The sequence below is a fragment of the Stegodyphus dumicola genome, chromosome 12 (assembly GCF_044657685.1).
Source record: "Stegodyphus dumicola isolate Sdum_Otavi_A_Nest chromosome 12, ASM4465768v1".
NCBI classification, from domain to species: Eukaryota; Metazoa; Arthropoda; class Arachnida; order Araneae; family Eresidae; genus Stegodyphus; species Stegodyphus dumicola.
In genome coordinates this window covers 9,593,973-9,620,348 of record NC_140779.1, presented here as the reverse complement: position 1 = coordinate 9,620,348, position 26,376 = coordinate 9,593,973, and the positions used below count along the sequence as shown (strand labels likewise).

The window sequence follows — 26,376 nt, the reverse complement described above, 5'->3', positions numbered from 1 at the left end:
TGAATGGACCGGTCTACTGCCGCAAGAATCTCAGGAACAGTTTGGAAGTGAGGAGGAACAGTTTCCTTCATCTTAGGAATTAAGTCATAGTCACAAGGGCTTAGATCTGGGGAGTATGGTGGATGGTAATGCACTTCCCAGCCCCATCGCTTGAACAAATCAGTCACAGCTTGCGCTGCATGTGGCCGAGCATTGTCATGCAAAATGAGAGGAGCGTTCTGCAGAAAGTGTCGCCGTTTTTTTCTCAACGCTGGTCGGAGATTGTGCTCCAAAAATGAGCAGTAATACTGCGCAGTGACGATCTGCTGTGGGGGAACGGTATGCGTTAGGATGACAACATCACAGTCGTACATGAGAATCACCATAACTTTCACATAGCTGGGGTTGTGACGAAATTTCGAATGTCGTGGTGACCCGTGATGATGCCATTCATTTGATTGGTGTTTCAGTTCTGGCTGGTACGGTCGGGCCCAAGTCTCATCCAGCGTAATGATACGGCGTAAAAAAGCATCTCCTTCACGCTCATAGCGTTCCAGATGGGTTCGGGCAGTATCGCATTGTAGCCATTTCTGCATTTCTGTCAATTGATGTGGAACCCATCGTGAAGCAATTTTTCACATGGACAGGCGTTCCTTCAGAATGTGCAGCACAGTCGTATGCATTAATCCTGTTTGTCTGGCCAGCTGACGAATCGTTTGGCAGCGATGACTGTCCATTAGTGCGGTAAAAGCTTGCACGTCTGCATCACTGACACTCGGATGACCTGGCGGCAGCATGTCTGCCACGTTTTGGCGTCATTCATTGAATGTTTTCACCCATCTTGCTACGGTTCTGTAAGGCAATGCAGATTCCCCGCAAGCCTCTTGAAGCCCTTGATGACACTGTCGTGCTGTACGACCTCTGGTACATTAAATTTTTATCCAACATCGTTGTTCTTGTTTTGAAAACATCCTGACAAGACTTACTTTAGACCGCGAGCTAATACAAGGATCCGTTCTTTGTGTCACTCCGCATGTGTGTGACGTAGGCAGGACGAGTCTTTTTGCTGAGAGGTAAGGTAGGTATGTAGTTCACGTGCGATATTCTTTGGTTTTGTTGCATAGCGTTTTTTCAGCTGTGTTGCCACTATTAAAGTTCCAACCCTCGTAAAAACTAGACTGCATACACATTGTAGTAGATATATAACTTGACTAAATTGTATAACATGCAGTTATTAACACATTCACTGCCAAGGTAGATATCTGAAGCTTCACCAGAATGTGAAAACATAAGTCTCATAATGCACTGGGATGTTACTGGTTATTAGATGATATTAGCATTTTAGGTCTCATCATGCAATTGACAGGAAACATGTTAATTTTTTAGAATATTTGCATTATAAACGTCTTCACACCAATTTAAATTTTATTTACCTACAAATTTTTCAGTACATATTATTTAGTTAAATTTATGACATACATAAATACAAAATAATGCTTATATATATATATATATATATATATATATATATATAAAAGTATTTATTTGTTCCTAATTTCAGAAGGTAATACCACAGGTTGAAATACACTCATTGCCATAAAAATTTGCACACTAAGAAAGAGTTGTCAGAATGAAACGAAATTTTACATATGTAAGTATTACTTTGATATAAGTAAGTGATTAGAAAATCAAAGAAAAAATTACAATTTATTGCAGAACAAAGTACACATGAACGTAAGTTTTAGTATACTGTTGGACCACCTCTAGCGCGAATGCATGATGCGATATGAGCGGGCATTGAGGCAATACAAGTTCCGTATGGTGTCCTGAGACATCTCGTTCCAAAATTGCTGTAAACACGCCTCTAGTTCGGCCAATCTCATAGACTGTCTAACCTGCCATACGAAATGATCCTAGATATGCTCGATTGGTGACAAATCTGGGAATAGAGCAAGTGAGGTAAGGGTGTTAATTTGGCGGTGGCAGTCTTGTGAGATCTGTGTTGCGTGTGGCCGAGCACTGTCTTGTTGAAAACAGGCCATGAGTGGTAACACATGTGGCTGAAGGATGTCATGGAATGTACCACTGGCCTGTAATTGTGCCATGGATCAATATTAGGGGTGACCATGTATCATAAGCAATGGCACTCCATACCATCACACCAACTGTGGGAACGGTGTGTTGCTGTCAAGCGAAGGATTGAGGCATTCACCATGGGGCCTTCACACACTAACATGATTGTCATCACTGGTCAAATTGAATCTAGATTCCTCGCTGAAAACGACCTGGTTCCATTCCGCTAAAGTCCAATACTGTCGTGGGAGACATCACTCCAAATGGAGGCATCGGTCGGTGGGTGTCATTGGCTGCACATGTAATGGGCACTGCGATACCAGATATCTTTCAACCAGGTGCCTTGCGATGGTTCAGAAAGACACAGGGTCCCGTAATGAAGCTGCTGCCTGTGTATGTCGAGGGCGTCCTGAGTCTGGTCACCATGTTAATGACGTCTTTTCTGTCCACTGGTTTCAACACCTCCTCACAGTAAAATCTGAATGGCCTACCTGATGAGCTACTCACCGAGCTGACCGCCCAGTTTCCATCATCCCGATGATTCCTTCTCTCTTGAACTCTGACAGCTGCTGATACTTGCTTCGATGGCAGCGTAATGGCATGTCTACCTCAGCGTTTCCTTAGCAAAAGATTAAGTACACTCAAACAAGCTCTGCTTACCCCACATGTACCTTCATGCCAAGTAACGCTTTCGCTACAATCCCACAATTATTTCTTGGCACGCAATTTTTTTTGGAAATGAATGTATATTCAGTATATCAATTTTATTAATAATGTCAAACATTACACAAGATAAAACATATAACAGGTGAAAAATTTGAAAATTTATATCCCCCTGCCCCCTTCTAAATAATTATCATCTCTAAAGCCATGGCAGGATGCATACTCATGAGGTTTACACAGTAAATGAAAACATATTTAACTGCTTTAGGTGTAGATAGAGGAGTTTTTCCTAAGAAGCCTGACTATACACATGACTGAACATGTTCAGGTACACTACTTTAGAAAAGGAGAGAATATGACTATATTGTCATCACCATGTACGTCAAGGTTTACTACAAGATGGGAAAACAAACAGCAGCTATTAATTAAAATTTTCTTTGTCATTTTTGTGGACAGATGGTTTAAGTTCTGTCTTGTGGAAGAATAAGGCAGCTGTATCAGAAGATTCTTAATTTTGACTGCAGGAGAATGTGACATGTAAAGATGACGTGTTCTATGAAATTATTTGTCACACTACACAGAATTCAGTTACAGTGACGTCAATACAGAATCGAACTCACCGATATGAAGTATCTCAACAATCACTTGCATTACTAAACAACAGGGCAGACATCTTACATACACAGCTATCATCGATCACACAGTCATACCTCTCTAACTCAATTAGGGTATGGTACGTAGTAACTAATCTCTACCCATGGTTTGAAGCCATTTATGGGGAATTTTTATAACATGCTGCTCATTGTTTCAATTACCTCTGATTATGTATCACGTATGTCTGCAACTGCGGCAGTGCTTAGAAAATCATGGATGGAGGAACAAATGACATACATAATCTTTTCATGCAAATCCCTCTTCTGTCTTAAGCACCATCATAGTCATATCCATATTTGGCTGTAACATGCTTCAAGCTGAGCAAATCCCATATTATGCATTGCCCCACTTGTCCGGTATTCAGCATCATGTAATTGGATTATGTTTATACCTAATATGCAGCCTCAGCATGCTGAATTGTTAACATCAAATCTCAGAAATGTTGGACCTTATTACTGCCTCTTACCTTCAGGGCCTGCCTAAGACCAGTTACTAACAGGAATACAACCATGTGCAGAACATAATGTCTAATAATTCCTGAATAGCTATGCTACTTCATTTCTTTGCTGGTCTATTCACTGGAATTATTACCTATTGAACACATCTGGTCTAAGATAATACCCAGATCACCCACACCTATGTAGATCAAATTTAGAAGCATGCTAAAATCATATGGATTGGCATACCAAACGCCATTTCTGCTCTATGCCAGACCAATGCAGCAATAGCTGTTACTGTCCACAGTAATTATACTGCAAATGATCTCTAAATGTTCCATGGCTGAACGGAGCTATAACTTAGTCATTTCATTTCTGGACAATACATTATCTGTACAATAAATACGGGTTTGATAGTACTCTTTCTTACAACACTTGCTGCACTTTTAATGACAGCAATGTGGAGTGAGTAACATATTTACGAAAATTATACTTATCAAATTATTAAAAAATAAACAAATTAACTGATGTCTTAGATTTAAAATTATATACCTTTAGTTCGAGGAAAAATCATTTTGTTCAGTAGAACAACTTTAAATTTATTGATATCCTACAGGAGATGAACTATGATGTGATTGTTGTAACTCGTATAAAATTTCAGGCAAAAGTTTACCGTAAATTACATAATGGTATATTGAAATTCAGAAAAACTTTTGCATATCATTAAAAACCATAAATATTCATTGTAATAATTTACACTGGCAGGAAAAATTAAAGGGACAACTATAAAACCTTGTGTAACTTTAATGATTTTACAGCTAAGAACATGGAATTTGTACAAGTTCTTTATTTTGTCATGCTTCACATATTTACAAAATGCAAGATTGTCTATTTTTGCAAAAAATAAATTTAAATAAGAACATAGAAAATGTGATATACAGTGGGACAAGAAAACTTCCATGTTATAACTCACATGTTTTACCCAATTTAAATCCACAGAGTATCCACTGAATTCTTCACCCACAAGATAAACGGTCACTAATGAAAAACAATGGGCACAAGCATTAATGTTCATTAGAAGGAAGTTTCCACTAATTGCACATTTAAAAAAAATCGATGTAAGTATCAAGAACTTCATCTCTGTATATTTCAGCATTCATAGTTGCATTGATAAAAATTTACAGGTCAGTGTGGCCATTCAAAATGATTGTGATTTCACCTTTGTGCGAATACTCTTAATGGATGTTTTCAGGCATATTGTGTATGTTTTTCTTTTCAGTTGCAACACATCTGGAATCACTAAAAATAAAATTGAGACTCTTGAAACAATGATAACTCAGCACTAGTCCAGGTTACTCCAGTGACGATGATCTCTGCACCACTGCAACTGGATATATTTCACAACCAAGTTAAGGGACACAAAGCATGGGGTTTTTTTACATACAGCCCTCTTTTTTGTAGCCTGTCACTTGTAATTGAGTTCCTGTAGCTGCAGCGAATTTCCATGCAATCTGTGCTGATATTAGCTGCCTATTTCTTTTAGCAATTCTTGCCAAATAATGGTTCTGAGAGTCTATTGTGGCTCATTTTCAACATTGATCTGCTTGTCTGTATACATTACCAGTAAGCAATTTGAAAAAAAAAAAAACACAGAAACCTGAACCTAAAGCTCCTGAAATGAACGAAGAAAATTTCCCGAGTATGAACATTAATAATGAACCAGTCAAGTAATATCTCCTAAAAGTCTCCTACAGTGACACAGTCAAGGCAAAAAGCCTCCCCTTAAATAACTTACAGCAGCAATCTCCTGGCTACAAGAAGAGCAAATAAACAAATTCTCCGTTATTCTCCGTTCCTTCCTTTAAGCAGAGAGCTCTTGTGTGCTTTGCCATGATTGAATAATCCAATCCACATGCAAACATTTTTTTTTCAACTACTCATACAGTCCTTGAAATTAGAATTTAAAGCATATCCCTGCCCTCTTTACAACACATGGTAAAAAAGGGTGTAAAAATTTTCATATTTCTGTGCAACCAAAATGAATCCCATTTTACTATGTGATAACATTCGACTTCAGCTACCACCCAACTACCTTTCAGCGGATTTCACTTAATAGAATTAACATAAAGAACCTTTTCACAGTATTTGCTTTAATTTTTCTTGCCAGTGTACAATGTATTACATCATCAAAAAATTTTTCTCGGTTATTAGAGAATAACAATAAGATTGACAGTTACATGATGTGAATGATAAAAATACTTTACCACACTTTTCAAACAGAATGTTCACATGAACTTCAGATAAATTCTTTTGAAAGACTATACAATCAGCTGTATTGAAAATTATAAATATATGAAACTCTTAAGTATCAAATCAAAATTGTGAAAATATAAATTTTATGTACATCCACAAATTTCTTACTAAAATATTCTTAATTAAATACTACTAAGACCACAATAACACTTTGAATATAATAAAACAATTTTTCAGTGGATATTTTAATATTATTGAATGAATTACCTTTGACCACCCACAGTTTTGTATGGCTTCATGAAAGATACCTTTAGCTTTTGATGTTTCTCCATTCAAAATCTGAAAAACATATTTTTAAAATTACAGATTATCATGAAAGTTATGTAAATATTTACCATTTTGCTCTTAATACCAGCTATAGACAGCATCTGCAAAACAGCTCAAGGAGATAAATGGCTGGCGGGATTTGAGAAGTAATAGTAGCACCTCAAAAATTATTTGATAAACTTAGTAAACTACATGATTTGAATCCTATGGAATTGGGTTATATATCACTAGAAAGGTCATATTGTTGGTAATGCAGTTGCCATTTTGATATCAATATAGGTACTCGCATTTCTTTGAAGACACTAGCAACAGCAAAACAACAGTTTATATAATGTAACTGTGTATATATGTGTGATATATATGACTACACTATTAATTTCATCACTACTTCTGATAAAAAACAAAAATCAGCAGAATGCGGAAATAGAGATATCCTTAGACTGCTTTTCTGCGCATATTAGTAGAATCACGTGGAAAGATATTAAATGCTTACTAACTTCTGATATGGATATAATATACAATCCTATGAAAACAGTTCTTTCATCTTTTGTATTGAAATTACTCCTTACATTAGTATATATTCATATGTACCACTGCTTGATGTATTACTTAATATTTGAGGCTGCCTTACCAGAAAAATTGGATGAATATAACTACGAAATTCTGTTTTATTATAAAGCAATGAGAAAGTTATGGCAGTATATTAACATGATTACAACATAATCGGTGGAATTTTTTCCTCTGGCCTGTTGGTGCTGAAAATATTAATTTTACTAAATGTTATTACTTGTGTGAAGTAATTCTCATGTCACTTAAAAATGTTTTAAAAAAGAATTAACCAGATGTGATGCAGTGGACATTAAGTAGAACCTCTTTTTTTTTTTTTTTAAATCCAAAAGGATTAAAGTGCCTCGTTTCTGTAACTGAGGGGAAAGTTTACTATGACATACTTTTGAAAACTTTCTAAAGAACAATCCACTTAATATTAAGTTATAAACTACAAAACTGTACCAGTTTACAGGCGATTTTATTGTACCTTTTATTCATACTTTTTATACACATATCATACCTACTATAAATTATACTAATGATTATACTCTGCTTATATTTCACATTTAAATATGCAAATAAATACAATCAATAAAATAAATTTGCAAAAATGCATGCCTATCAAAATACCACTTTCTTGAATGGAAGTTAAAAGCTATTTTAGCTTCAACAAACAGGAATGGATAATTTTCTCAGTATCCTAATTGTACATAATCTTATTTATTATAATTATACTGCTTATTATAAATATGCAAAATTTTAAATTATTGCTTGCTTATGAAAAATGTAAAGAAAATTAATAGTACTGAATTGCATTTTATAATTTAAAGATGGTGTCAGTATGATTAAATTAACACAAAATACAACTACATAAAAAAACTGATACACTTCTGCACTAGAAAATACTAAAACTGATAAATTTGAAACAATGCTTTAAGTTGAAAAACATTCTGCTACCAAGAACTACATGTGTTTTACATAATTTAATATTCTCATTGAAAAATTACAATGATTAATTATAATCTTTTATCAATATTTTGCTCACATTTCTGTAGAGAATGATAACTGAAATTCATGTTTTACTTAAGAGATTTGACTGTTATTTTAGAAATTCATTAATTTCCAAGTGATTGCCAAATTTTCTACAAAGTGTTAAATTTAATAAAACACTACTACAAAAGTATTAAAATTAGTTACCTCATATTTTAGATAAGATCGCCAAAGAACAGGAATAAAACAATATGATTCAGATGCTAAAGCTTTTTCATACAATCCTTGGATTTTCCATTTTATTCCCCAACAAGAAACAATATTTTCTAGAGAAAATGGAAAATAACACATATTAAATGCTATCTTACTCTTCTACAAATATACATAAAGTGTACACACAAATTTGTATTCTCTCACAAATGTTAAAACACAAAAATTATAAGATTCTAATTACCTTAAAGAATACATTTTAATTTTGAATTAAAACTTATTCAGTAATTATGCTTCAGTAATGATGTTATATGGTATATTATTCTATTTGAATTCTATCCCATATATATTATATCCATTACTGTGCAATAAATAGTATGATTTTTCCTTCTAAAAAACACAAGTAAGTAAATAAACATTTTAAGTAACATTTAAAGAAAGAGAATAATTTTACTCCTAATCAGTTCTCTGAATCATAGTTGGTGAACTAGAAATTTACATTATTCATTTAAAAATTACCAGCTATGTTAGAAATTGAGATTCAGCTATATAATTCATGAATTACTTTAAAAAATTTAGTACAGTTCAAAAAGAATAGAAATACAGGAAAATAGCAATATTAAAAATAGAAATGATTTTAAATAATAATTCGCATAAACAGGTTATGTTATTCCATTTCACTAATCCTTTTTAAACTACAATTAGTACTACAGAAAGGATTGCTTTGAAGTAAATTTGAAATCAGAATAGCACTTGAATAGCATATGAGTTTAATTTATTCTGTAACCAAGCTCAAAAACCATGCCTACCCATATCCTAAAATGCTCCCCCCCCATTAATGAACACTGGTAATTCGGTCCGAGGTTTGAATCCCGTGAACGGGCTGGCTGCATGGGCGTTTTCGTGGTTTTCCCCATGTGTAACGTGTATACGGGCCAGTTTCCCTTAGAAAGTCCTCCACGAAGGCATCCCTCATCTTAGGCAGATAGCCCTCGAGGCTTTGCCATAATCACACACACACACCCCATTAAAATGTATTTAAATGACATTAATTCATTTCAGCCCTCCAAATGACCACATCAATTTTGTTGTATGTTTTTAAATAATAAAAAATGCACTACATTATATAGAAAATCAATAAAAACTTTATAAAATTTAATACAGACATATAAATGATAAACTGATTTTTTAAATTTTCATTACCGTAGTCCACTGACATACATTGTACCTTCATCATTCTTTATTGGTTTTTGTTACCTTTTTATCTACTATTTCCTCACTTTAATAGCATTTCAATAGAAATTTGTTTAAGGAAGTTAGTTTCACTCTCCCTTTAAGAACTGATCCTGAAATTGGTGTTCCTGAAACAAGTGTTCACACTCATCTTCTTCTACCTCCTTGTTATTAATTTCCTCCAAAATCTTTTTATGCTTCTCAATCTATAGTTTATTTAACTGCTTAGTATTAAGTTCTTCTGAGTGACCCTCAATAAGTTTGTTAACATCTTCCTCATCCACAATCACAGCCTTTTCAAGGGACACAATCTCCTCTAGCAATTCCTCTACAGATGCAGGCTTAAAGCCTTCAAAACCCCTTTTGTACAATCAACATTTCTTAGGCTTATTGCAATATTATAAAAGTTCTACCAAAAATCAACAATGAAACATGTATTTAGTGAAGAGTTTCCCAAATATAAAATCACCTGATGGGCTGTAACATAGAGGTGGTGTTGCATAGAAGGTAGAGAACCTTGATAAACTTGTATTCTTTGAGATTCGGTGGCTATCCAGCAGTATTGTTGAATACAAAAAGGGCTTGCAAAAGTAAGTTATTTTTCTCAAGATAGACACATTTCTTACCTGCAGAACCAAAGACTAGGTTGATCCACAACGAACTGCCTGGTGACCCATACCTAGAGTTTTCCCTCCACTTTCTGTATGGAATATGAGCAGCATGTTTACTTTGAAATCACTACTTGCATTTGCACTCAATGTGAGGATCAACCTGACTTTTATGGATTTGGAGCCTGGTACCTTTGTCTCCTCTTCTATTATATAAATCCTTCTTGATTTCCTTTCCCACAAGAGCCTTGTTACAAATTAAGACTTGCTGGAGTATGTATCCTTTGGCTTCTATCAGTGTTGTAAAAGTTTCAAGGAATTCTTGCACTGCCTTCATGTCCAAGCTTGGTGCTTCACTATGCCTGAGAATGGGCTGAATTCCATTCTCAGGCATAGTTTCATTCTCAGTTTGCCTTTCAAACAGTCATGATTTGCCTTGAATGTTTCTCCAGATCCTTTGTTTGAAGAGCCTGAGGTCATCTCCAGCAAAGTGGCATATATAACTAACGCCTTCACTCAGATGATTGCTTTAGTCGCAGTATCTTCTTTGAGTTGCTTCTCCTTCAGCAGCACCAAGAGCAGCCTCTACATCTTTTCATTTACAGAAGTCCATTGCTTTGATATTGTTTTAATGCCCTTGGGTGGCATTATAATCTCCTCCTGCTTCAATATCACACATATTATAAGTATTACACTCATACTGCTTGGCCAGATTAAATATAAGCACACTTTGCTCATGTTTATCAATGATTTCACTCCTTTATTCTAAGAACATCACCTGCTTCTTCGCATTACTCACTTTCTTAGAACCCACTGTCATAAATACATCTTAATAATAATTATAAATATATCTTAATAATAATGGAAAAATAACTGCATAAACATATGAAGAATGCAAAAAAGTGGGAACAAAATATTATAGAGATGCATCTAAACAAAGTGACCACATGAACTGAACGAGTGAGTTTGCTTTTTGCTTTGTTTGCAGCACCATTTAGTGAACTTGTCACTTGGGCTTGTACCTCAATTTTTCCTCATATCCAGGCACGAAAATTTACTTTAATACCAGCCTTTATCCTGAAAAATCTCCTATCCAGAGGTACTAACTCTCTCTCTCTCTCTCTCTCTCTCTCTCTATATATATATTAAAAAAAAAAAAAAAAAAAAAAAAAAAAAAAAAAAAAACTCAAAAGCAATATTGGGATATATTTTTAAACCAATCTTGAAATAATTTTATGTGCTTTTGTTTTTACAGTATCAATGATACATACAATTTTTAATTTATTTCACATAAAATTAATAATATCTGCTTACCAAATGTGTTTAGTTGATCAGTTTCAAAACTCTTTTGTGACAAAACTGAGTAACAAATTGAAAGCTCCGATGCCAAGGCAAAAATCCATATCACAGGTTGAAATTTATTTTGATTTTTAAGCAATTTGGCAAAAAACCTGTACAAAACCAATAATGCATATTGAATACATAATACATAAAATGTGGATAAAGAAAGATATTATTCTCTACAAATACAATTTATTTATTCAAAATTGAATATGACATTAAAGTTCTGAAATAATTTCTTATGCGAAATATTTTATAATTAATGCTAGAAATGAAATAAATACCTCCTTGTGGGCCCAACTACAGATGATGCATTCCTTAATTTCACAAGGTAGTACAGAAGCACAGCATTACTTGGGTATGTATTTATAGATTCATACAAATAAGATTGCAAAGGCTTTATTGAAGATATGGAATTCCACGTATGAATATTCAGAAGTTCAGTTTGCAAAACACAAAACTGTTCTAAAATGTGCCTATAAAGTAAAGAAATATATTCAGAATAGATTGAAGAAGAAAATCAAATCATGATACATTAGAAGTTTGATAATGAAATATTTGAGTAATAATTATTAGTAAAAAACATAATGTTTTTCACTAATAATTATTAAATGAGTTTTTTTAATCAAATGATGAAATATATTATAAACTATCACAAGCACTGGATTTTTGACCTTCCAAGTGACCAAGAGTTTAGCCCCCAAACTCTAAACTTTCTAGAAAGGCCGTGAGTAAATGATACTTTCTTGATTATAATTCCAAAATGACCTTCAAACTTTACACCCCGACTAATGAAGCAGATTAATGCAATAAACATGTACGACTGTTTATTGCATAGACACTGAGATGCTGATCCATAATGAATAGCAATTTGGCAGCCATGACATTCATCTTTATTTCAGTAAACATTTACAGCCAAAAATACTTGGCACATTAAACATGCTGTTCCAGAACAGTTACATTTTTGATAGCTTTGGGATAAGAAGATACACAATAAGCAGCAGTCTATGTAGACCGATATGCAGAAAGCAAGAAAGCCTTGTGTTCAGAATGAGTTAGCTTTGGTTTCAATGCATTTAATGGGATAATTAATAATGCTGTAAAATTTTTATTGGCTATTTGAGTTTTAGTTCCATTTATGTCACCAGTATTATGTGAAAGTCATATGACATAGATTAGTCTTGAAATGATACAGGGCAGGAAAATGGTTTGGTAGCCTCGAGGGCAATCTGTCTAATGGGAGGGTTGCCTATGTGGAGGACTTTCTAAGGCAAACTGGTTCATATCACGTTACACATGGGAAAAACACCCATACAGCCAGCCTGTTCACGTGATTCGAATCTTGGACCGATCTACAAGTTTTCAGCAACTTTACCGCTCGGCTGCTGGTGGCAGAGAAATGTATTACTATTTTCAGAACAGAGAAGGGAAATATCTATATTAACATCAAGGGGCTACTGCTAATTTAAATTATAATTTATATTTACATATTTTTATCTGACATACAGATACTAGCTTAGATGTTTGGGCATATTTGAAAATATATAATTATGTCCTATGACAAATATTTTTGAACAGATACTACATATACAATTATGCTGTGGCTAATGTAGACAATAAGCAGCATAAACAATAGCCAATTGACATTACAAAGTTACAAAATCATGGCAGAAATCAATGATTTAACTCAGACTTGATTTCAAATGAGTATTTAAATAAGACAAATTTTAATAACACATATGATTACACAAAGCATGAAAATATTATTAAATCTGCATTGCAATGGATATAGGAAATGCACTTTTTTGCATTATGTATAATGCATTTATTGCAGTGAATGCAATAAATGCATTATACATGTATTCTGTTTGTATATCAACAATGAGAACAAGAAAAAAAATGAAAACTTCTACGAGGTGTATTCGGAAACTAAGTACCGTTTTGAAAAAAAAAAAAAAAAAAAGTGAAACAATTTTTTCGAATTCAATTTTATTTTTACATGAAAATACATGTCTTAAACTATTTTTCAACATAGTTTCCGCCAATGATCAAACACTTGTCATAGCGGGTGACCAGTTTTTGTATACCATCGTCAAAGAAACTTTCCACCAGTTTCGATAACCACGACTCCACAGCATTTTTCGTGTCATCGTCAGATCCAAAGCGCTTGCCACCAAGCTCGCGCTTCATGTGCAGGAACAAGTGATAGTCATAGTCGGACGGTGCCATGTCCGGGCTGTACGGCGGGTGATCGAACTGCTCCCAATGAAACTGTCGAATTAACGATTGAGTGACACCAGCAGTATGGGGCCGAGCATTGTCATGGAGCAACACAATTCCTTTACTGAGCATTCCTCTTCGTTTGTTTTGAATGGCACGCCTTAGTTTTGTTAAAGTCTCACAATATCGTGCCGCATTAATGGTTTCACCTCTGGGAAAAAATAAGTAAGCAAAACGCCTTTCCTATCCCAGAAGACAGTGCACATGATTTTTTGTGATGACATTGTCACTTTGAACTTTTGTTTTTTCGGAGAATGAGTGTGTCTCCACTCCATCGATTGTTGTTTCGATTCTGGTGTGAAATGACACACCCAAGTTTCACCACCTGTCACAATTTGGTTTAGAAAGTTTTCTCCCTCATCACTGTACCGCATGAGAAATGTCAGGGCACTACCAAGTTGCTTTGCTTTGTGAGCATCAGTGAGCATTTTTGGAACCCATCGGGAACACAGTTTGCGATAATTCAAGCGGTCAGACACAATTTCAAACAAAACAGTACGGGAAATTTGTGGAAATGCCTCTGAAAGAGTTGTCATTGTGAAGCGTCTGTTCTCATGAATTGCTTCATCAACTTTCCTTACCAAATCATCGGTGACAAGAGAAGGCTGACCACTCCGAGCCTCGGCGTGGACATTTGTTCGACCTGCATTAAACATTCTTACCCACTTTCTCACCATTCCCATCACTTATCGCACATTCACCATAAACTTCTGTCACTTGACGATAAATTTCGGCCGGTTTAACATTCCTCGCGTTTAAAAATTTAATCACGGCACCAATCTCACAGTTAGTGGGAGAACTAATTGTCTTAAACATTTTGAATGCGCACAGCAAACTGAAAACACAATATAGAGCAACCAAAATGGCGCCAACTGAAAGTCAGTGAACAAGAAAGACTAGTGCGCATGCGCGGGATGCCTACCACAGCGCTGCGATGGCGCTAGAATGAAACGGTACTTAGTTTCCGAATATGCTACGTATTTATGTGTTTCAGGCTGTCCTTTTTATTATCCTGTGACTTTCTACTTCTATTATTTATATCATTATAGATTTAATTAGATTTCTTTATAACAGCTCAATAATTACTAGTTTTGAACTGTAATATGAAAACAGCATAAATACAAATGAAATAATATTATCAACTAAAAAAAATCTGTTGCAGGGAGGCGAAACAAGTAAAGTAGACTCTCATTAATTTGAATTCCTATTGACTCATAAAACTATCTGAATTATTGAAAGTATAGCATAAAATAAACTTTAATGGGAATTTGCTGGAAGAAAATGAGAAGTTGTTAACATGTAATTCTGCCTCCCTCAAGAGCAAATGTTTATACGAATGAGAATGAAACAGAATTATACACTAACAAACAATGAAAAAAATAAACAGAGATCATATACATATATTAATAAAAATGACATTGTTTTGAAATATAAATTATTTATTAGAAAATAACTGAAACAAAACTAGAACTCTTACCAAATGAAAAAAATACCTTTTCAGAGATACACTTATTTTCTTCTCTAGAAATACTGAATAGTTCTTAAATATCTGTAAAGCAGCATCAATACCTTGAGTAAAATATTGCAGAAAAGCAAAGCATTTTATACAGTCCAACACTAAATATGGACGAGGATCTAAGCAATAACATAGGGCAGGATCTAAATTTCTCAAGGAACTTAACTCTTGGTCTAAAAACTGCTTAAATCCTGAAACAGCTCTAAGAACTGAAGTCGGTTTAACAGTTTGATTCAAGTATGGGACAAAAGTTTCTTTAGATCCAACATGTGTTAAAATCCACAGCAATTCATCTTGGCAGAATTCTTTTTTCTTAAAGATGTGATTTCGTAAACCAATATTTAAATCTATATAAGAACGAATAAAATACCATACTTCCTTAAACATTGAGCTTTCTTCTGAAATTGCTGCACTGCTAGACACCAACAAAGTTTCAAAAGTGTTTTTAGCATTAGATTTTAATTTACTCAGCAATTCAATCTCAATATATTCAGACCATAACAGTAAAGAATTTCGATTCTCATTTTTCTTTAGCATAAACTTTGCAAACTTTTTAAGGTCAGAAATATCTCTGTCATAATTTTCACTATTTTCATTTGTAATAATAATTTTACGAAACTTCAACCACATCCGTGAAAGCAGTGTTTGATAGTGAGATGAAAACTTATCCATGATCAGGGAAAAAATATTATTAATGAAATTAATTTTATCTTGTGTCCATTCACTTCTAGGAAAAGAAAGTGGATTTGAGGTCTGGTTACTAAAAACTGATTCACTTAATATCTCGGAGATAGTTTCAAAATTTTTAACTTCTACTTGAAAACAATTTTTGCTCACAGAAGATTCAGAGCAAAATAACATATGAGTGCTGAAGCCTAAAAATTCTAGAAATTTGACTAGCAATAAAAATTTATCTTTTTCATCTGTAATGTTAAAAAGAAATCTAGAAACATCATCAAAAGAAACAGTTCTTTCCATATCATCAACATCATCATCAGTTTGATCAAAATCAGGATTTGGTCTCCATGGCAACCAATGATGAACTTCTCTTAGTCTTTCAAATTTTAACCATGTTTGTCCAAGTGGCAATTTTTCGTATAATATATCATCTTCAAAACTATTTAAATCTAAAATGAAAAAGAAAATATATAGAAAGTAAACTCATATACACACAGAGCAAATACAATACAAAAATAACACAATGTAGTGAAAGTTTAATTCAAATTCTCCTGAAAATCAAATGATGAAAAAATACATCACAAAATGCATTAATGCCAACTGAATTTTTAAAAAAAGAGGGAGAGAAAATTTTAAAACAAAAGCAAGTAAAGCATACCATACTGCTGTAACTTAACAGCAACAAAAGCATTCCATACTGATATAAAATTAAGTATACTGCTGTTTGGGTTATGGAAAAACCCAGAAAGCAGTATAATTCATTAAAAAATTACAGTTGTAAAAAAAAAAAATACAAAAAATGTTAATACAGAAAACAGCATACCCATTTTAAAAAAGTTTGTTTTCAGTTTTACAGCAGATTTCTACCATCTTTCTAATACTGAAGGTAACTCATGTAACCCAATATATAACTGAATGACATATTTTATATTTCACAGAACAAGGAATGGAGTAGAGGCTGAAAATTATTACACAGCCTTTCAATCAACCATACTCCATAGTTAACAACATGCACTTTTTAACAATATAAGTATTTTTTGATTATTAAAATCAAAAAAAGTTATATCAAGGAAGGGTCAAAGAATGAAATAATTCTAATGTAAGAAACTTAACATGGTACTAAGATACAGCAAGAATCTTTTAAATGATACGAATTTTATGAAATTTTAATATAAAATAATGCATTGAAAATTTAATTCTTCACTACTAACTTTAACTATCTGTTATGAAAATTTGATGCACAAAATATACAAAATATTGAAAAAATTAATAAATGATACCTGATTCTGAAACTATTTTGTTTGACACAATTTTGGCTTTCGAAACAGTTGCAGCCCATCCAATAGCTTCATCTTCACCAATACGAGCAGCACCACTGTCCCAGAATGGTTCAAAGCAAGTGATTTTTTCCGATACAGAAAGTAGTCGAGTTGAAGGATCACAAAAGAAATTAAATTCAATAAGAGCTTGAAAAGTAGCTATAGCTCTTTCAGAATAACCACAACTTCTAAGAGCAAAACACAACTGGCTGAAAATATCTGAAGAAAATATGAAAGTCATTAAAATAAACAATAATTTACTTTAACATAATTCAATGGAAACGTACAATGAAATTTAATAAGTTAATGAAAATAGAAGCTTCTTTTTAATATAGTACAAAAATAGCTTTAAAAAATTTCCAGAATCTGTTTATTTCTTGAGGGGGGGGGGCATTAACTCCTATTTTTCAAAGAAATCACCTCTGTCAGAAAATTAAACCATCTCATCAGTTAATGAAATCCAGCTATCAAAGTTGGTGGAAATGCTGCTAAATTTGCACCAATCATTCTAGTAGAAATTTAAATGAACAGATCATTCGTTCTTTACTTAGGTAAACTATACTTACAGACAGCATTAAAGAAAACCAAACATGCTTATAATTTTTATAAGTGGTATCCACACTGCTATCCGTTTTCAAATAAAATCACAAACTACACATATTAGCCGACATTTATAAAATATGACTGAAGCACCTGAAATCTATTCTTTAACCCTCTGAGCACCATAACCGGATTCATTCGATCATGAGAAGTTTTGTTACTTGGCATATATTAGCTTATAATTTAAGATATTTAATAATGCATATATCATCTTAACGCAAGTTTATGAAAATAGAGACTAAAGTAAGTAATTATACAAATTCAATTAATGAATGCTGTTTGAATACTGGTTTTCATGACAGATCTAAAATCCTGCACCACTCAGAGGGTTAATTTCTCTTCAAAAAATATAGTCACAGTAATGATGCCCTCAGAGATTTTGAACTGTTGCCTTTTCAGCTTTACTTTACTTATTTTAACTATTGCCTTTTCAGGTCTTACTTCAAGCAATGAAGTACATAAAAAATTTGCTGATATTGTTTATTCAACATGAATAATATACTAGGGTAGTTAGTGAAGGACAGCCTACTCTGTTCATTTTTGTGGATGTTTACTGCATTTCTCAGCTACTGAACTATGTTAACATACAGTTCTTTCATAGTTTTTTAATTTAAAAAAAAATTCTCAGAGAATAATGTCACAGGAAATTCAAAAAGCTTTTATAATTTTCTTTTCTAGCAGTAATGAAGAAGATAATATGCATTTTTTCTTCCGAATGTTTTGTCTGTGAACTTATAACAGTTTAGAAATTAGTTTAGATTTCCTGCGACTATGAGTTTTAGAAAATTCTAATCTCTATTAGCCATAATGATTATGTAATGTGATATTTATTTTTTAAAAAAATCTGGAGATGAATTGAGAACTACAATCCACGCAAATGGTAGATAAAAACACTGAGAAAATTTTAAACATGTATTTCAGTATCTGATGCAAGATTTCGATGCTAAACCCATGCAATGTTTATACCAAACAGATTGAGACTGAAGGGCACTTGCTGCATGGATAATTAATTGGCAACAGTAGTCTGACATTTATTGCATTTTTATATCAATCATAACTTTGTGATATTATTGAATAATTAATATAATTTTTATGAACCACATTTGATAACTCTGAATATAATTTCAAAGCAAAACACAAAGTTCAATAAGTGTAAACAACTCTATGAATGCTATTTTAGTTTCCAAAAACTGCAGAATCTTTTCTTAATTATCCCTGGTGAAGCTTGAATTTTAACTGAAAAGACAACGGATATGTCAAGTTTCATTTGCACCAGTACTGGCAGTGCATGTACATTCTGCACCAAAAAAAAGGGGACAGTTCTATACATCTCACATTCAACTTGTAAAGACCTTGTTTTATTTTAACCAATTATTTCTAGTTTTATAAACTTTCCTTCCCCTTCTGATTCCAGTTCCTGTCAGAATGTAAATTTTAATGATGTGTATGCAAATCTAAGTGAGTTGAAAACGGTACTTAAGCAGCAGTTTTAAGAGTTCTTAGTAGGAGAGTTAGTTTCGAATTTATGCCGCATGTTTGAAGTCATTTGTACATGAACCGGGGGGGGGGGAGGGAACGAAGAGGCACGCAACGAACTGGAAGTTGATCTGTCAGCACTATCCTTATCTTCAGGGCAGGTGTTTTTATTTTTTTATTCGGCTTATAATTCCTTACTAAATGTAGTATTTCATCTCGATGTACTCTGTCTTTGATATGATTTAAATCAAATTCCTCATCATTATAAATATCACGAATACACATCAAATAGTTTTCTGGTTGCAATTTTCTAATTTCGACTATGCGTAATGTACGCTTTATGCATGCGCGCGTTGAAAGAAACGTTTAATAAAGTAAACAAATAAATATAAAGCTTTTTTTTTTTTGTAAATTTTGATACCCTTTAGATCATAATTGCTCTTTATTTCATAAATTACGGTTTTATATTTTTAATTTTATAATTTCTGCATGCCATCTTACCAGATTTAAACTGATGATCTATAATCTGAAAAAACCGATAATCCGGAATCGCCGAAGTCCCAACGAGTCCGAATTAAAGACTTTTGATTGTATTCTGAAAATACTTTTAGAATGGAACAATGACTCTATATAAACAAATGGTAAAAAATTATTGATGCCATATCTGTTTCGAATATATTATGTCAAATATTTTTTAAAGTTTATAATTTATAAAAATATTTCCAGCAACAATTTTTTTTAAATAATTGCTTTCCACATTTATAATTTGAAGCAGTCTAAATGATAAATAAGTGTATAAATAAAAAAAAAATAAATAAGTGTATAAATAAAACCATAAATAAGTGTATAATGATATACTGCTTCTAAGTTGAAACAGCAAGATAATTTTTTTAAATTAATAAAAGTGCATTTAATTTTTATAACTACTTACATCAAATACTTGGAGCTGAAATTATAACTTACAGTAAAATTAACAGAATGTTCTAAGAATTTTTCTTAAAAATTGAATTTAAAAAAAAAAAAAAAATTAATTTACAATTTAAATATTATTACATGAGTTCAAATAATGTTACAGAGATTATATGAACTTACCTAAATAATTCCTTTCAAGTTTGTTATGTTTTTAGACCAAATAAAAACTACATATATTGCCTTGCATACAGTATAAGCTGCACTGATTTTGCAAATCTTTTGAATTTCTGCTTACTTCTTAACTTACTCCTCGGGTTCAGCAGGGCACATACGTAGCATGAATGATTTGTACATCTGTTGAGATTGGTTATAGTTTTTCATAAATCACAGGGACTGGAAATCTTCTGCCTTATCATTAATCTTGTGCTTGACAACTGTTTCCACAACATTCAGCGATTGCTCTGTTCTGACACAGCTGCTAATCAATACAGCTAGCTTCTAATTCCTCCCCCCCCCAAATGTTGTTTCTGGTTTCTGCGAAGCCTTCTACTGAGATAAAGGAACTATTTTACTGTATCTTCACATTACCTTACTGTTTTAACCGAGATCTGTACTATAAGATCTAAGATCTGTACTGTAACTGTACATTACTTTTCTGTTTTTAACTTAGAAGCAGTATATCATTATATGCTTTGTCATGTTTGCCAGCAAAATACATGATTGTAAATTTAACAATTTTAGTATGCAGAAACACAAATTTTATGTACAAATATTTACATGATATTGATATTATATGATTTAAGAAAATAACTCCAATGAAACACAGGTGTTCAATACCTTACAAATTAAATCAGTCCCGCTGGCTAAATTTGAAATTCCAACTCAGGCGTAAATGCCCTACCACACGTTCACCAGAAAACTCTCGTCTGTCTCACTTGCCGGATTCTTACTGCAAGAGAGGCAGCTGATTGGCTGACTGCAGCCAGATACATGACATGCTAATTTATAGTTTTATTTATATACAGTCAAAAGTCGTTAATCGGGACTTCGGCGATTCCGGATTATCGATTTTTCCGGATTATAGATCATCAGTTTAAATCTCGTAAGATGGCATGCTAAAATTAAAAATATGAAACCGTAATTTATGAAATAAAGAACAATTATGATCTAAAGGGTATCAAAATTTACACAAAAAAAAAAAAAAAAAAAAAAGCTTAATATTTATTTTTTTACTTTATTAAACATTTCTTTCAATGTAAGTTGTTTAAGTTGCTTCATTTTATGTGATAATACTTTCTCTTTAATTCTATAAACAGACACAATTTCTTGTTCAGTTACAAAGTTCCGCTGTTCAAGTCCCGTTAACTGCTGTGCCGAGAATACCGACTAACTCGTCAATCGAAATTTTTTCATTTTCACTAACCTCTCTGTCACATTCTCCATGTCTTTATCCATTTTTTGCAGCAATTCCACTTTTTGTTTGATGGACATCGAAACATACTTTCGTTTTGTACAATCCTTTGGGAGCTCATTGGAAATTCTATTCGACATAATCGAAAGTTCAAGTTCACTTTTATAGTATTGCTCTTACAGGCTGCAAAAAAATAATAAGCCGGATCCAATTCAAAAATTAAGGAACAACGCAATCATCAACATTAACTGAAATAGATAATTAGATAATTTTAGCTTATACCGTCCGTTATACATAAAACGCTCACGCGAAAACGTATTCTGCACTTGCGCACACGCACATGCGCAGACATAAAAGGTCTTACGCGCATGCGTAAACGCCTATGCGCATGTGTCAACGCGGCGCATGCGTAGAAAGTTTTTAGCTTTGATGTCCGGATTATGGGTGTCCGAATTAATGACTTTTGACTATATTTATTTATTTAGAATTTTTAAAAAATATAGGCAGTACCTCATAAATGTTAATGAGCTGAATATACCAATAAACAGCCAAGAAATGACACTGAATAATGGAGCACATGACATTCAGCTGTCAATATGTGCGGTTGTTCAACATGTACAGTGCATTATTTCATTCTGCTATCTTTGTTTCCCCAAGTTCTAGTTTTCATAGTTATTATATTGGATTGAAAGATAAATTTGAGTTTTGCTGATGATGGGATAATTATTGCTCTATCATTAAGAATGGGAGTTCTCATTTCTTCCCCCTGCTTTTAACTGTTATTTAGAGTTCCCATATACGGATCAAAATCCCATTTCTACTTGCAATTCTAGTCTCATTTCTTCATATGTTAGTATAAAAATACAGAACAGAACAGAACTGCATGAAAGAAAAGTGCTGGACACAAAAATTCGGTAAATGGCTCATCAGCGTTTCACAGACTTTGATTTTCATACATGAATCCTGCTCCTGTACGCAACAGAAAAACAACCATACATAGACATAAAAGTACACTGCAGGGGGGGGGGAACAGTTTTATATCTCCCGTTCTACTCAGCTGATTAACGAACTTCAACTTGAATTTTTCATGGCTCTCAAAGCCGACTTAGGATATGTATTAGATTTATATATAGCAGTGTTCTAATATAGGCATTTTGACACAAAATCAGACTTTTTCTGAAATGACATGCCAATTTTTTTTCCATATTTTGATTTTACGATCAAATTATGCCAAACTTCCAAGTTTTGTACAAATCGCACAAGTAGTTTTTAAACAATTAGCTTTCAAAATTTTAGCTCCTCAGTACTAAATGAATTTGATATATATTTATTAATCTCTCTTTTTTTTATTAAACTCGATTTCTTCTTCAAGAATTCAAAATTTAGGCTCAATCCAAGTACATACTTGCCAACCTATGACACTCAAAAATCAGGAGATTTTTCAATGTTAAAAGACTTTTTAAATGATAAAAATATAGTTTTTAATTATGAATTAACTTTAAATAGTTACTAATTCTTAAATGCAAGCAACACAAAAATACTTTACACATAAAAAACATTTTTATTACTTGCATCGTTAACGAAAACAAACAAAACAAAACAAAAACAAGATACTTTAATCAGTTTTCGTACAAATGTTATGAACAGTGGCAGATTTTGCTTTCATTAAGAAAGAAACTTCATCATTTTGTTCATAGCAATTGCCACGTAGGCCTGCTTCTGCTAATAAATGTTTTTCTAATGTGTCATCACTAATATTAAATCTAAATTTAATCCTCGTTTTTGTAACAACGCTGAAAATCCTCTCACACTCTGCATTACTATGGGGAACTGTCAAGATGACCAACATAATTCTAGACAGTTCACTATATTTTCAAATTCCATCAGCACCTTTCAGTTTTCCAATTAAACTCCACTGGGTGTCAATCCTAGCTGATTTTATAACTTCATCCAAGTTTTCTAATTGTAAACTTCAAAATTGCGACTGCAATATTTTTTTTTTATCAGTGGCAGCATCAGTATCATCATCTTTCATGACTAAATGAAGTAACACAGGAAATCTGTCCAAAAAGTACTTTATATCAGAAAAAGATGCATTTGCTAGAGCAGAAGCATCAGCAACTTTAGCATGCAAAATCACTTCATCGTTAACTGGAAATTTATGTGGTATGTAATCACATACTCGACAGAAGTAACTTCTAACATGAAGATAAAATTTATTTTTGTCATCTTCTGAAAGTTCTTCCACTACTTTTGTAGTTGCAACTCCTATTAGCGATTTCACTATCGGGAAACATTCTTCTAAATACAGCTGCAGCGTGAATACAGCAGTTCAGTGGCAGGTTGTGCTCCATTAAAAAGGCAGAGAACAGACATTCTGCATTACTAACTTTTTATCCTTTGTTTGCGAAGAAAAATTTAATTTTTCGATTTTTTTTAAAACAACTCACGTTGTCCTTGTGCTTTTGTGTACGCACATGTTTGAGAACATCCGTCCTTTCACGACGCGAAATCGAAAAATCGCAATGACAGACGGTACACATCGCAAATTTATTACATTTCCTTGAGGAATGATGGAAGGAAAGTGAACTGTGTATGATTTTTGAAACGTATATGAGTATTTCACCTTTCTCGCAGACAACAAAATATGATAATTTCTAAAACTGTTTCCCGAAGGCACGTGTGCTCACACAACTCAGGACAAGATGAACGAAGTAATGAAAGAACATCCAAATAACAGCCTTGAACTTGCTTTGTGCTCATTGGCTAATATATGCCAGATGACACCAGTGGAGCTCGATGCCCATTGGAGAACTGGAGAACGACGTTTCTGGATACGTATGCTCTCACTCACAAAGCAAAAATTCTCATCTGATTCCCAAGGTTTTGTTTTAGATATGATATAGAGAAAATTCAATTGCTTTTAGACATCCAAAATCACTTTTTTTTGTTCATATAACGAAGTATTAAGCCAAAGCGGTCGAAAATCGGGAGTCTCCCGTAACTCTGCAAATATCATTCACACATTTTTTTATGATTTATTTTTAAAATTTGCATTTTAAAATATTTTTTATAAATTTTTCGAAAACATTTTTTTTTTTTTTGAATAAATTTTTGTATTATAACCTATAAAATTTTTAACATCATCTTAAATGATGCATTTCTAGGCACACCTGCAAAAAATTAGAGTTTTTATTCAAAATTTTCTAAGATATAAGTGAATTTACATACCAGAAATTTACATATTTGAAATTTGGCATATTCGTTACAAGCGATAATAACATCCAATGTGGTGGTTTACGCACTTTGTTACAATTATTTGAAAGTAATGAACGTGATATTTTTTTCCACTCACGTACAATGAAATAAAATGAAAGGAAAATAGTTGCTGTAAATTAAGAAGTTCGACAAGTGAATTATTCTTGGTGCAAACTGGAAAAAAATAGGCCATGATAAATTTTTAAATTTCTCTGTAAATTTTGCACCAAATTTTTCAAAATTCAATATTTAGGCATAATTCGAATCATAGAAATGAAACATGAAAAAAAATGCCATGTCATTTGAGAAAAAGTCCAATCTTGAATCAAAATACGTACGTTAGAACAATGCTATATACAAATCTAATATATATCCTAAGTCACGCTTTTGAGACATGAAAAACGTACTTTGAATTTCATCAATCAGCCCAGTAGAACAGGAGATATAGAACTGTATCCCCTTTTTTTGCACAGTTTACCTACTAGAACACTAGGCATCACCCATTTTTGTTTTTACACTAGCCCCACCCAGACATGGTTACATGCTTAATCACTGGATACCTCTTTTGCAAATTTCTGGTTACCTGACTATGGGCCAGACCCTGATATAGTATTTAAATTCAAAACTATATATCATAATTTCTAAGGGTACCACTTTATTGGTATTTCTTTTTGGACATTCTATAATAATTTCAATTGGTTTTGACTTTTACCCTTGCCTGCATGAATGACGAAACACGAATTGAATGATTGGAGAGTTAGGTTTGGAGGCAACTTCTCCTTGATAAGTCTGTCTCCTGCCTGCTCAACAGTCATTCACTTATGCATTTTTTTAAAAAAAATTGTTTGGATTAATTTTAACTTGCTAAATTAGTGAATTTATTTTCATGGATTGGTTTTGCACTTGATTTGTTTATGCTTCTGAATTTGAATGTTATTGTAAATTAGTTCGAGAATTAAATCTTATATGTTTGCACATTTTTTTTAAAAATTATTTTGGCTTTAAATTTGCTTTTTTTTTTAAAATTTTGACTTTAAATTTGCTTTTTTACTTTTATACATGTTTATTAAAATTTAAATTTAAATTTGTTTAAATTTATCATTAGAACATATTATACTTAACTTAGCTATGCTCATCTAGCATTTAAAGGAATTTATTTTTCAAAACTTCTATGCAATATGAATTAAATACAAATTTATAAACCATTTTAAAACCAGAAAAATTACACTACACACTACTACTAATAAATTTGTATAAATTACAATGCTATATAGAGTGAAAACATATATAACTTTCAATGCAAACCAGAAAAATGGTAAAAATAATTTCAAATGTTTTTTAGACATGAACTTCATTAATTATTAAGTTGAAAATATGAATAAATATTTATATATATAATAATATATAAATATTTATAAAACATATATAAATTAATCTTAAATATGAATTCAATATTTACACTATGACAATGGTAAAACATACTCATTATGAATTACTACATAAAATTTGGTTAAAATCCAACATTTTATAAAAAAATATATTAAATTTAATTTATTCTTCTGAAATTCACTTTTCAATAACTGGATACTGAATAGATATTACTTTTAAT

At 32.6% G+C, this 26,376-nt stretch overlaps 1 protein-coding gene across 6 annotated transcripts in view; it reads right to left on the bottom strand.

The window, feature by feature from the left end:
* LOC118186083 (nuclear exosome regulator NRDE2) overlaps positions 1 to 26,376 on the bottom strand; it is a 66,448-nt gene that overhangs the window by 703 nt on the left and 39,369 nt on the right. For 4 of the 6 annotated variants that reach the window (XM_035356088.2, XM_035356089.2, XM_035356091.2 and 1 more), the window contains exons 6-11: positions 17,072 to 17,329; positions 15,091 to 16,240; positions 11,602 to 11,793; positions 11,291 to 11,427; positions 8,133 to 8,251; positions 6,327 to 6,398 (exon numbers count right to left, since the gene is read on the bottom strand). In XM_035356088.2, coding sequence (XP_035211979.2) covers positions 6,327 to 6,398; positions 8,133 to 8,251; positions 11,291 to 11,427; positions 11,602 to 11,793; positions 15,091 to 16,240; positions 17,072 to 17,329 — 1,928 coding nt within the window. Of the gene's footprint in view, positions 1 to 6,326; positions 6,399 to 8,132; positions 8,252 to 11,290; positions 11,428 to 11,599; positions 11,794 to 15,074; positions 16,241 to 17,071; positions 17,330 to 26,376 lie in introns of those variants that run through there. The other 2 variants (XM_085827468.1, XM_035356092.2) reach the window with 2 other exon arrangements.